This window comes from Borostomias antarcticus (assembly GCF_949987555.1).
Source record: "Borostomias antarcticus genome assembly, chromosome: 6".
Classification (NCBI taxonomy): domain Eukaryota; kingdom Metazoa; phylum Chordata; class Actinopteri; order Stomiiformes; family Stomiidae; genus Borostomias; species Borostomias antarcticus.
In genome coordinates, this window is record NC_140239.1 from 19805297 (window position 1) to 19817796 (window position 12500).

Below are 12500 nucleotides of genomic sequence, written 5' to 3' on the forward strand. Positions count from 1 at the left end.
AGAAACCAGGTAGGACAGAGCCAGCTCAAACAGACAACCAATGACTCGGCAGACCAGCAAGCAAAGCTACCAGAAACAGGCCTATGAGCTCCAGTGTCTGCGTCTCTGTCTGCTTCCAGGCAAGAAGCTGTCCGACCTGGAGAGAGTCACCTCCCTCAAAGTCTACAACTGGTTCGCCAACCGACGCAAGGAGATCAAGAGGCGGGCTAACATTGGTAACGTGGGGAAAGGGGGAGGGGCTAATGACGAGAAGCAGCCCAGTCCATATCAGAACATTATTAGTCCTAACAAAACAATGGCATACATTACAATGGCATAGGGGCGGAGCCAGCACCTACCTTTCAAATCCAGCTGCATTTGAACATATTTCATCGGGAGCGTGTAGTCGGGAGTAAATGAAAAATTAATCTAGCCCAGAAAAAAAAACTGTAGCTAGACAACTCCGTGAAGTGAGTTGGGTGAAAGAAAGTCCAAGTAGCCTAAATCGCACTTAATGTGCCAGATCTGCTACTGACAGCTCGACCCGTTAGCAATACTTGAAAAGTGGAAATCTGCTGTCAGTGACCAATCAGCCTCCCCACACAGCCCACTGTCTGCGCGGGCCAATCAATACTTCACGCATAAAATCCAACAGTCTTTTCATTCTCATTGGTGTCCACGAATATCAGTGCTCTTTCCCAGAAGTTCTCGCCGCAGCAACTGGGTACTCAGATTAGAACATTATCAACCTACCTGTTTGAGCATCAGTATCTAATGTAATTTAATTTAATGTATATATTAATTATGTTGTGTACTACTGTATTGAAAAGTATCATGCATGTAATTGAATGTTTAAAATAATCGCTGTAAAAGAAACTAAGTTCTGTGTGTCATTTGATGAGGTAGGGTGGATGCATGGATTTAAAAACCCTTTTAGCTTTAGATTGACATTTCTATGATGCAAATCCACACAACTTCCTGGAGGGTCCTAGCCCTGGCAAGAGTTACTGTGGTTAATGTTTCCTGACTGACTGTTTTCTCCAAGAAGCCACAATCCTGGAGAGCCATGGCATAGACGTCCAGAGTCCCGGCGGTCACTCCAACAGCGACGACATTGACGGCAACGACTTCTCAGAGCAGGTGGGGTCAAAGGTCAACAAGATGGAGAACTTCTCATTTGCATGGTTGATAGGTCTCCTAGAGAGTGGCTTTGAATACGTAACCGCTGTTGTAAATGAATATCTCAACCCAGCACGGTTGGTCGGTGTTCCAGTGCTCAGCATGGGAATGTTCAGTGGTTTATCAGTGATGCGTTTCCCCTGACAGGCCTGTGACCTCCCCTACTTTGACAAGAGACCTCTGACCAGACCGTTCAACTTCTACAGGCTGGAACCCACCTCACCAACACAGGTAACACACACACACACACACACACACACACACAGAGTCCACCTCACCAACACAGGTAACACACACATACACACACACACACACACAGAGTCCACCTCACCAACACAGGTAACACACACACACACACACACACAGAGAGTCCACCTCACCAACACAGGTAACACACACACACAGACACACACACGCACACACACACAGAGCCCACCTCACCAACACAGGTAACACTCACACACACACACACACACAGACACAGCCCACCTCACCAACACAGGTCTCACTCTCTCTCCCCCCTCCCCTGCTTCCAGGATGACGGGACGGGCCACGGCGACCACCAGGACCCCATCTCATTGGCTGTGGAGATGGCCGCGGTCAACCACACCATCCTGGCCTTGTCCAGGAGTGGGGGAGTCCCCAACGACATCAAGACAGAGAGTCTGGAGGACGACTGAGCCCTGACAGCAGCAGGAGTCCCAGGGCTGAGCGGAGCTGCCTGGGGGAGGAGGACGGGTGAAGGAGAGGAAGATGGAGAGAGAGAGAGAGGGGACAGGACTGGGGGTGTGATGAAGAAGCAGGTTGGGAAATGAGACAATGACCATAAAAGAAAAATCTTAGTAAATATCTTTATGAAGCTATCCAACATCCTACCCCACCCCCACCCCCAGCTTGCGGCTTCTGCTCCCTGGGCCTCCCCTCCCTCCCTCTCCCTCTCTCCCTCCCTCCCTTCCTCGGGCTGGAGTGCGCAGGGTGGAAAGGGCCAGGACGAGCCAGGGCCCCACTCACCTGGAAGCTCCGCCTTCAGCGAAGGAGTGTCCTGTACATAATGATTCCCCTGACTTCCTACCTGCTTTCCTTCCTTCCATCCTCACTCCTACCTACCTACCTACTTGTACCTACCTACTCACCCTAACCCCTTCTCATTGTGCAATGCATTGGTAGGGCAACAGGAGCTCCTGAACATCACTTCTGGGATTTATGGATGTAATGATTGATGGATGGATTGATCGATTGATCAGTCAATGGACGGACAGAGACAGGAATGGATGAGCAATCATTGGAGAATAAGAACAGTGTCTCTCAAGTGTTCCGGAACGTTCATGACCCCTGGAACCCTGTCAGCCCCTATGCTCTAGAGCTTTCATTCCCGACTGGAATCTTACCGTTTTGGGTTTTAACATTGTTTTTATTAATTTATGTGAATTACTTTTCTCCATGATGGCCGAGATCAGTCAAGAAACAGAAGTACAGCAGAGTTAATCTAACTTAAAGGTGCAGTGTGTGATTTTTGGCAGCATCTAGTGGTGAGATTGCAGATTGCAACCAACTGAATACAATTAAGGGATTTGGCAGAAATGGAATATAATATTATGTATGTTTCAATTAGTGTATAATCCCATGAAAATAAGATTTTTTGTGTTCTCATTACCTTACAATGAGCTCTTTATATCTACATAGGGAGCGGGTCCTTTCCATGGAGGCCGCCATCTTGCACCATGTAATTGTATTCAGTTGGTTGCAATCTGCAACCTCACTACTAGATGCTGCCAAAAACTATACACTACCTTCATCAGCTGAAGTATTTTAAAGCCAAAGGCAATCATGTTGACAGGTGAGGTACCCAACTGATTCCTGATCAGCTGAATCAAGTTGACAGCCAATAGTATCTGTAATCTGACATCCTCAGTCTGATCTTAGAACTGTGTGGAGAAACAGGGTTTGTGGCTTTTCTCTGTGGAAGTGTTCAGCTTTATCCAAAGTGAATTGAATTTTTAAAATTTGTTCCATTCGAGGCCCTTACCAATGAAATGTATATGAGGGCGTTTCTACAGTATGCATTTAAGGATAGATAATATCAGCTAGCTATGACGTATTCTACATGAATATGCCCGTTATCATACAGCTGTTTCATTCTGCTGCTTCAGAGTAGATTAAGCTCTGCATTAGTACTGACCCCTTCAGAGTTGATTAAGCTCGGTTAGTACTGACCCCTTCAGAGTAGACTAAGCTCTGCGTTAGTACTGACCCCTTCAGAGTTGATAAAGCTCGGTTAGTACTGACCTGAAGCTGGAGTCTGTGCCCTTCAGGCAAAAGAGAAAAAAAATTGTATTTATAATCCTTTAAAAAAAAAAGTATGATAATGGAAAGGATATTGGGGCGTATTTTTATCGATTAGTTTTGTTGTCAATAATGAAGCATTCGGTTTTATCTTCTTTTTTTTTTTTCTTCATTGTTTGATCATGTCACTGTTTTGTGTTGTGAGTTTGATGTCCCTTTTTTATTCATGGATCAATTGTACCCTGAGTGTCCGAGATGGACACCCTGCTCTCTGTAGTACACCCTCCAACCTATAGGTGGCAGTGTAGCCTAGTACTGCTGGGGAGCATTCTAGCAGTATTAGGTTGAATTGATGATAACAGCCATTCATGGAATGGCCTTACAGTTAAAAGTGCAGCAGTAGTAACCACAGAAGTCACAGCCAGTGGTAACTCAATCCTTAGTCTTTGGAGATGAGTGTCTTGAAACCAGTTATCTGAAAGTATATCAAGGAAACGTGAAGCCGGTTGCTGTTAGTGTCATCCCACCAGAGGCTGCTGGACCCCCAGTTATCCTGCTAGTTTGAGGGGGTATCTAGCACTCTGTCTGGGTGATGAAGTCTGTAGATGTCCTCTGTGTCTTTTACTTAGTAAAACATCATCCCCTACATGAAAATCAACATTCAATATTGCTCTCAGAAGTCTGAAGACTGAATGCTGTTGTATCAAGCTCTAATAGTTAAGTTCTGACTTACTGTATCACCCATTTTCAGAATTTAGTGCCTTTTTTGGACAGTAGACTGTTCTGTAATTAAAATGTAGTATACGTTTTTGTACAGTTGCTTTGTTCATTTTTTATCTTGTGTTTATATTAAGTATGATGAAATATAATGTACAAGAGAATAAACCTATATCAATGCGAGTCAGTGGTCCAGTGTGCTCTGTGCTCCATTCTCCAGAGATGTGCATCAGTTATCCACTCTGGGAAAACGGTAAATGAAGTTTATTTAACAGTAGTATCACACTGATATAAAAACCTTTGTGTTTTGATTGTTAAATTGAAAATGTAGTTTCCACCGATAAATAAGTATGCAGTCAAATCATATGAACACAGGCATAAAAACATTAATTTGCTAAAGATAAATTAATACAGTGTGTGATATCCCCCCCAATACCTTGATGACCCTATCACATTATAAAACAACAATACCATCCAAACTCATAACCATCTCACGTCATAAACAGATCCCACACACAATAACACCATCCAAACTCATAACCATATCACATTATAAACAAGACCCCACACAAAACAACACCATCCAAACTCAGTATCCCACTCACTACACAAATCACACACAGTATTGTAGAATATGAATGCATTCATAGTCACACCATTTATACCTCGGCTCAGGTCTTCAGTCTCATCTCTACAATCACATCCAACTTGGTAAATGGCATTTGATTCAAACAAAAGGATAAAACCTTATTTAGTAGCATTGTCACAAATGGACAGTGTACAACTCGAAAGCAATACAGCAGCAGACATACTACAAGCCGGCATTTCCCCAGCACAGAGGCATCTGCAAAGACCACATATGAACTCCAGCCCTTCTTTATTAAGGCACATTTAATTCACCCCTTCATTCTCCTGACAGAGAACCAGTGCCTGTGGTCCAGTCCAGCCCATCAGATCCACATGGAGCTGCCTGTGAGGTTCTCTCCAGGAGAAGCCAGAGACAAGGTCCACGTTCGGATGGACAATAAAGTTATTTTAAAGCTTGTTCTTAGCTGTTCCAGGACTTGCGGTTTTCGCCCCGCCGGCTCGCTGCATGTCCCGCCCCCGCCCCCGCCCCCTCCCCTTTGGCCAGAGCTGTGAGGGCGGCCAGGTTGGGACTGGATCCCGATAGGTTAACAGTCCGCCGCTTCTGCTGTCTCCGCCTCTTAGCCCCGCCTTCACTGCGGCTCACCCTATCAGGCCTCACCATCACCCCGTAACCGGGGTTACAGTGGAAGTAGTGCCGGCCACCCACTGATCCGTCGTTCTTTCCTGGAGAAAGAGGGGGAGAAGCAGACAGAAATAAAGACAGAGGGAGATAGGTATTAAAACAGTGAGACAGACAGACAGACAGACAGACAGACAGACAGACAGACAGACAGACAGACAGACAGACAGACAGACAGACAGACAGACAGACAGACAAAGCATGTCAAACAACTCCTATGCTGTATGTCAGGGCATGTTGTACATTTTGAGATTTCTCATCTCATGTCTTTGAGTCGGAGGTTAGAGGTCACCTGCAGGCACATCCAGCTCCACGCCCACCCAGGTGCCCTCTGCAAACTCTGTTGGTCCCACGTAGCGCACCACACCATTCTTATTGGTCCCCACCGTCACAAACTCCTCCACCTTCAGCCAATCAGGCACGACAGCAGTAGCCGTGGTGGACCCACCTTCCTCCGAGTCTGAGATGATCTCCAGCCTCTCAATAGGGTTAGAGAGCTCCGCCCCCAGACTGTCGGCCCCGCCTTCCTGTAGCTCCTTGTCTATGATATGGAAAGACTTCAGATCTGACGTCTTCACTTTCTGGATTCTGAACGGGTTGGCTGCTGAAAGCCCAGTAGGTTTAGACTGGGAGGGGGCTGGGGCTGGGGCTGGGGCTGAGGTTTCAGATAGGGCTGAGGGTGGGTCTGGGACAGGGACTGAGGCTAGGGCTGGGGCTGAGGCTGGGGCTGGGGCTGGGGCTGAGGCTGGGGTTTCAGATGGGGCTGAGGGTGGGTCTGGGACAGGGACAGGGACTGAGGCTGGGGCTGAGGTTTCAGATGGAGCTGAGGGTGGGTCTGGGACAGGGAATGAGGCTAGGGCTGGGGCTGGGGCTGAGGTTTCAGATGGAGCTGAGGGTGGGTCTGGGACAGGGACTGAGGCTAGGGCTGGGGCTGGGGCTGAGGTTTCAGATGGAGCTGAGGGTGGGTCTGGGACAGGGACTGAGGCTAGGGCTGGGGCTGGGGTTTCTGATGGGGCTGAGGGTGGGTCTAAAGCTGTTGATAGAGATGGGGCTGTGGTTGGATAAGAAGTAGAAGATGGAACTGGGGCTGGGATCTCCTGACCTGTTGCATGCTGGGGAGGTGCTCCTTGCTGGGCTTGTAGCATGGCTGGTGTCTCTGACTCCTCCTCCTGACCCTCCACTTCATATGGTTCTGTGGCGACTGAAGCCAATTCTGGTTCTGTCTGTTCTATAGCTGACTGGTCTGCAGGTTCTGCTGGTGCTGGTACAGGTGGGCCCAGAGGTGGAGGTTGTTCTGTGTGGATCTGCAGTACTACGGACTCTACAGATGGTTCTATCTGTTCTGAACTGGACTGTTCTGATGCAAACTCTACCTCTAGCTCCGTCTGGCCTGTTGAAGTGGACTCACTCACTGGTTCCAATAGTCCTACTGGTTCTTCTTCAGACTGGACTGGTTCTGACTGGTTTAGTGAGTCAGATGACGATTCTTGTGTTAGCTGATTTGATCTGGGTGGTTTAGGTTCTGGTTCTGTCCCATCCGGTGTGGACTGGGTCAGTGGTTCTGTTGGAGCAGTAGCGTCTGCAGGCGGTCTGTGTGTGTCTGAAGGATTGGTAGATTCTGTTGCTGATGGGTCGGTCTTCACTGAAACCTCCATGTTAGCTGAGACCTCCAATGGCGGCGAGCGTTCCGATTGGTCGGCCGGGCCGGGGTCATGACCTCCGTTTGCCTCGGCAGGAGGGGTGGAGGGAGGTGGGCCTCCCAGGGTCACGTCACTCCCCGGACTGTCCCGATTGGACATCGCCTCAACGCCCTCTGCCCTGGGATTGGCTGAGGGCGTGACATCCCAGCTCAGCGTGTACATGTCTGACAGCGTTGCCGTGGAAATGCTGGTGGACATGTAGCCGCTGGACGCCTCGCTGACAGGGCTGGCGGTCGAGTCTTCAGTCTCTGGGATGATTGGCGGTGGGAGGGGCACGGTTCTGGGGGCCTCTGATTGGATCTCGGAGGGGATGATTTCCTCTATGGGGACCTGTGGAAACCACAGCAACACACATAATGTATTAGGTTCCTCCTCTACTGTAGCTGCAAGCACAGCCGTGTGATCATGAGCTGGACTTACCAGCTGCTGAATGGCAGTGTCCTCCTCAACGCTGGCAGACTGCACCACGATCCGCGGCACGCTCTGAGACAGCAAGGGAAAAGGTTTCCTTCATGTTTCTCATTTGAGCTGTTTTCGTGTAATTGGCCTGTTGTAATGGCCCAGTGCCGACTCAAGAATCTCTGGCATAATTTGATTCGGAACTGGAACAAAATTCGAGAATCTCACCTAGAATTCAAATCAGAATGAAATTCCAGAATTTAATCAGAATGAAATTCCAGAATTTAATCAGAATGAAATTCCAGAATTTAATCAGAATTAAATTCCTGAACTCTGAGGGGTGATATTCCATTCTCAGTTTGTTTTATTGTGGGTCAGTCAGTAAGGTAAAGTAAGTATACATACACCGTGAGAACCTACTGAACCCACAGCCAGCACGTCAGCCAGAACGACCCTGCCAACTGAACCCACAGAACCCACAGCCAGAACTACCCTGTCCTCGTATGGTTCAGAGCAACACACCTGCATCAAAACCTGAGGGGCCGGGGCGGGGCACTGCTCTCTCTTCTCCTCCTTCCCGTGGAATAGAGACTTAAGGAGTTTGGGCACTGCGGAGAAATGAGACGCGGCAAAACCTGAACGACCTTGGGGGGGGGCAGGAGGAGGAGTCAGCAGAGCAGAAAGATGCGCAGGGAGAGGGGAGAGACATGTGGGAAGAGGAGAAACGAAGGGAAAGATGAAGAATTGACTTCAGGAGGAAAAAAAGACAAGTGGGAAGTAAAAGTCACTCCAAAGTAAGAAATATAGGACGGCTATAGAAGAGAGTCCCCCGGTGCGAGTCCTCGTCTGAGGGGTGACGCTAGCCCAGAGTGGCCGGGCGCTTACCCGTCTCTGGGTGCAGGTTCTGGGGCAGGGCGGAGGCAGGGAGGGTGGTGCGTCTGGACAGCGGAGGCGCCACGGACAGGTCCTGGTGGCTCTCCCAGCCCTGCGGCACGGAAAGCAATTCACGCCGTGAGAATAGACGGTGAATGGTTTAGGGTTGCGTAGGGGTAGGGTTAGAGGGTGAAAGGGGGAGGGGTTAGGGTTAGTGAGTGGGAGGGGTCATACCTTGAAGTCATTCAGCTGGTGGTTTGAGTGGGAGAGATCTCGCATGCTGTCAGAGAGCTGGGAGCAGGTGGCGGGAGGTTAACAGGGTTAGTCGGACAGGTTAACTGATTGACCCCGGTCCAAAATCAACTCAATGAGCTGGGATAGCTTTCACACTAGGCTCTAGGCTCTCCGGGACCAGGGCTGGAGGCCGGCGGGTTAGCGGAGCAGCTCGTGCCGCATGCTCCTGTCCGCTGTCGCCGTCTGTTAGGAGTGTGAGGTGTAGAGTGACGGATGGCTGGACGGAAGACCGGTCACCTACCCGGTTCACGCTGGTGGAGCTGAGGCAGCGCCTGGAGATCTTCCCTTTACCAGCCAGCTGCTCCTTTACTGCTACCTCCTATGCGCACACACATACACAGTGACACACACACACACACACACACACACACACACGCACACGCACACACATACACACGGTGAAACACACAGTACCATCATATACAGAAAGAATGGAACAACATGATAATTTGTCTGTGTGTGTGTGTGTGTGCTGACCTGTCTGAGTCTGTCCAGAGCGAGGATGTTCTCCACGGCCAGCACGCTGCGGAGGTACTTCTCTATGGCGGCCTCGCTGTCAGCAGACTGGCCGTCCTCAGCGCTGGCCGCCAGCCTGGCCAGCATCTCCCTGTCCTCCGGACCCTGCACATCCTGGCACCGCAGGGAGGGAGGGACAGAAGACACATTCAGATGCTCAAGAGGACAAGTCTCTACTGCATACAGGTACTTTCATCTATTTTCTAAAAAGCCTCCTTTGGTGTTTTGGAAGGTGCTTCAAACAAAATGTTTTATCATTATAATAATAATCTTTACAAGGCACTTCACTTCAAAAAGCACTTTTAGTTGTGAGGAGGTGCATGCTGGGAGGTGTAGTCTTACCCCGGGTATGTTGGAGACGATCTCGAAGGTGACTCCACAGCCAGGGATGGTGCTACGACTGGACATCCTCTTCAGAAGGCTCTGGGCAAAGCCCTGCAGCACAACACAACACAACCATCACAACACTACCATCACAACACAACACAACCATCACAACACTACCATCACAACACTACCATCACAACACAACCATCACAACACTACCATCACAACACAACACAACCATCACAACACTACCATCACAACACAACCATCACAACACTACCATCACAACACTACCATCACAACACAACCATCACAACACTACCATCACAACACAACACAACCATCACAACACTACCATCACAACACAACCATCACAACACTACCATCACAACACTACCATCACAACACTACCATCACGACACAACCATCACAACACTACCATCACAACACAACCATCACAACACTACCATCACAACACTACCATCACAACACTACCATCACAACACAACACAACCCTCACAACACAACCATCACAACACAACACACACGTCACAATGCTGCCCCGGCGTGTGCGGGAGTGTATTTCTGAGGGAGCGTCTCTCTGTCCGACCTGTCGTCCGGTGAGGTTGACACAGATGCGCTTGCGGACGACCAGCTGCATGTGAGCGGGGTGGCTGAGCAGAACCACGGCCCTGACGGTCAGGAAGACCCTCTGGTCCGCCAGCGCCACCCTGCTCAGCTGGGGACAGCTGTGGACCGTGGAGTCCCAGGACGCCTCCGCCTTCACCTGCGAGAGGAGGGAGGGGTCAAAACGAGAGGTAGGGGGGTGAGTGAAGAGGAGAGAGGGGGGGATTGGAGAAAGGAGAGGGCACAGTGTTAGTTTCGGTAGTCCACCCATCTCTGCCATGAGAGGTACACGCCCCTAACGCTGACCCTATCCCCAGTGTGGAGGACGGGTCACCTCTGCGTCGTAGTTCTTGACGATGTGAAGGTCGAAGAAGTCGTCCTCGTCCTCTTCGCTCAGCACCGCGTCCAGGCCTCCGGCCAGAGGGGCAGACAGGTTCTCATGAAAGTCATCAGCTAGAGAGAGAGAGAGAGAGAGAGAAAGAAGAGGAAGAGATGGGGGGGAGAATAAATGTAAAATGAGTGTCTGAGTCTCAGTATAATTCTAAGCAGACAGACAGACAGACAGACAAAGGAGAGAGACAGACAGACAGACAGAGACAGACAGACAGACAGACAGACAGACAGACAGACAGACAGACAGACAGACAGACAGACAGACAGACAGACAGACAGACAGACAGACAGACAGACAGACAGACAGAGAGAGAGAGAGAGAGAGAGAGAGAGTCTCAGGCTGTATTCCAAAACATGAACTGGCGATAGTCACTTTGCTCCCACAATTCTTTGCAATGTCAAATGACAAACAGCAAAATGTTTTTGCTCTCATGACTGTCAATATGTCACTTACTTAAGTTTTAATAGTTTTTCAGGCGAGAAACTAACCATGTAGATCCCCAATATTTGGTCATTTTATCAAAATACCACCCTTTTCTAAATCTGCAACAATGTAGTCAGAGATCACTGGTCTGACAACAGTCTGCCTTGTTGAAGACAGCCCTGAAAAATGTCAAAGGGCATTCCAAACAAGCGTTGTTTGAAACCCTACTCCCTATGCCCCTTCAGAGTTTTCACTATGAAGGGAAATTACTTCATAGGGTGTAGTTCTACGTTTTGGAATACAGACAGACAGAGGAGAGTGAGAGAGAAAGACAGACAGACAGAGGAGAGTGAGACAGAAAGACAGACAGACAGAGGAGAGTGAGACAGAAAGACAGACGGACAGAGTAACAGATACAGAACGTACCACTGAGGTCCAGGAAGAGCACAGGAATGTGGGTCTCCATCCCAGGGACAGGAACTCTGGAGGAATGAGCTAAGATCAATACCACAGAACTCCAATACACACACACACACACACACACACACACAGATACACACACAGATACACACACAGATACACACACACACAGATACACTCACACACCTCTCTGCGGGGGCTCCAGGCATGCCGCTGCCAGCAGAGGGCACCAGAACAGCGTTTCTCTCTTCGGTTAGGGTCAGACGACACTCCAGCAGCTGAGACTCCCTCTCCACATCATCCTCAGACTTGTCTACAGTACACACACACACACACACACACGGTTGATGACACACACACACACACACACAGTTTATGACACACGCGCACACACACAGTTTGTATATGCTACAATACACACACAAATAAATCAGTTTCAGTTATGCCAGACAGATGCGCTGCAGTAGTGAGACAGTATCTGACCAGGTCAGTGAGACAGTATCTGACCAGGTCAGTGAGACAGTATCTGACTAGGTCAGTGAGACAGTATCTGATCAGGTTAGTGAGACAGTATCTGACTAGGTCAATGAGACAGTATCTGACCAGGTCAGTGAGACAGTATCTGACCAGGTCAGTGAGACAGTATCTGACCAGGTTAGTAAGACAGTATCTGACCAGGTCAGTGAGACAGTATCTGACCAGGTCAGTGAGACAGTGTCTGACCAGGTCAGTGAGACGGTATCTGACCAGGTTAGTGAGACAGTATCTGACCAGGTTAGTGAGACAGTATCTGACCAGGTCAGTGAGACAGTATCTGACCAGGTCAGTGAGACAGTATCTGACCAGGTCAGTGAGACAGTATCTGACCAGGTTAGTGAGACAGTATCTGACCAGGTCAGTGAGACAGTATCTGATCAGGTTAGTGAGACAGTATCTGACCTGGTCAGTGAGACAGTATCTGACCAGGTCAGTGAGACAGTATCTGACCAGGTCAGTGAGACAGTATCTGACCAGATCAGAAGTGGGTCGCGCACATCCCAAAATAATGAATAAGGCAGGTGCTGGACTAAAAAAGATATGTATCAAAGAAAGTAAGAGTCCG

The 12500-nt window shown here is 49.1% G+C and overlaps 2 protein-coding genes across 4 annotated transcripts in view; one reads left to right on the top strand and one right to left on the bottom strand.

The window, feature by feature from the left end:
• The window catches only part of hmbox1b (homeobox containing 1 b), an 11135-nt gene extending 6794 nt beyond the window's left edge, over positions 1 to 4341 (top strand). For 2 of the 3 annotated variants that reach the window (XM_084439279.1, XM_084439280.1), the window contains 5 exons: positions 1 to 9; positions 120 to 215; positions 1025 to 1119; positions 1306 to 1389; positions 1695 to 4341. The exon at positions 1 to 9 is cut by the window's left edge and continues 74 nt beyond it. In XM_084439279.1, the coding sequence (XP_084295405.1) occupies positions 1 to 9; positions 120 to 215; positions 1025 to 1119; positions 1306 to 1389; positions 1695 to 1838 (428 nt within the window). In that variant the 3' untranslated portion in view covers positions 1839 to 4341. The remainder of the gene's footprint in view (positions 10 to 119; positions 216 to 1024; positions 1120 to 1305; positions 1390 to 1694) is intronic. The other variant, XM_084439281.1, reaches the window with a different exon arrangement.
• A 136-nt stretch (positions 4342 to 4477) lies between these two features.
• LOC311310725 (kinesin-like protein KIF13B) overlaps positions 4478 to 12500 on the bottom strand; it is a 27697-nt gene continuing 19674 nt past the window's right edge. Inside the window, exons 30-41 of the mRNA XM_084440258.1 lie at positions 11585 to 11711; positions 11405 to 11460; positions 10496 to 10614; positions 10145 to 10321; positions 9550 to 9642; positions 9169 to 9321; positions 8933 to 9010; positions 8410 to 8509; positions 8047 to 8132; positions 7546 to 7608; positions 5718 to 7455; positions 4478 to 5469 (exon numbers count right to left, since the gene is read on the bottom strand). Of these exons, the coding sequence (XP_084296384.1) occupies positions 5207 to 5469; positions 5718 to 7455; positions 7546 to 7608; positions 8047 to 8132; positions 8410 to 8509; positions 8933 to 9010; positions 9169 to 9321; positions 9550 to 9642; positions 10145 to 10321; positions 10496 to 10614; positions 11405 to 11460; positions 11585 to 11711 (3053 nt within the window). The 3' untranslated portion in view covers positions 4478 to 5206. The remainder of the gene's footprint in view (positions 5470 to 5717; positions 7456 to 7545; positions 7609 to 8046; positions 8133 to 8409; positions 8510 to 8932; positions 9011 to 9168; positions 9322 to 9549; positions 9643 to 10144; positions 10322 to 10495; positions 10615 to 11404; positions 11461 to 11584; positions 11712 to 12500) is intronic.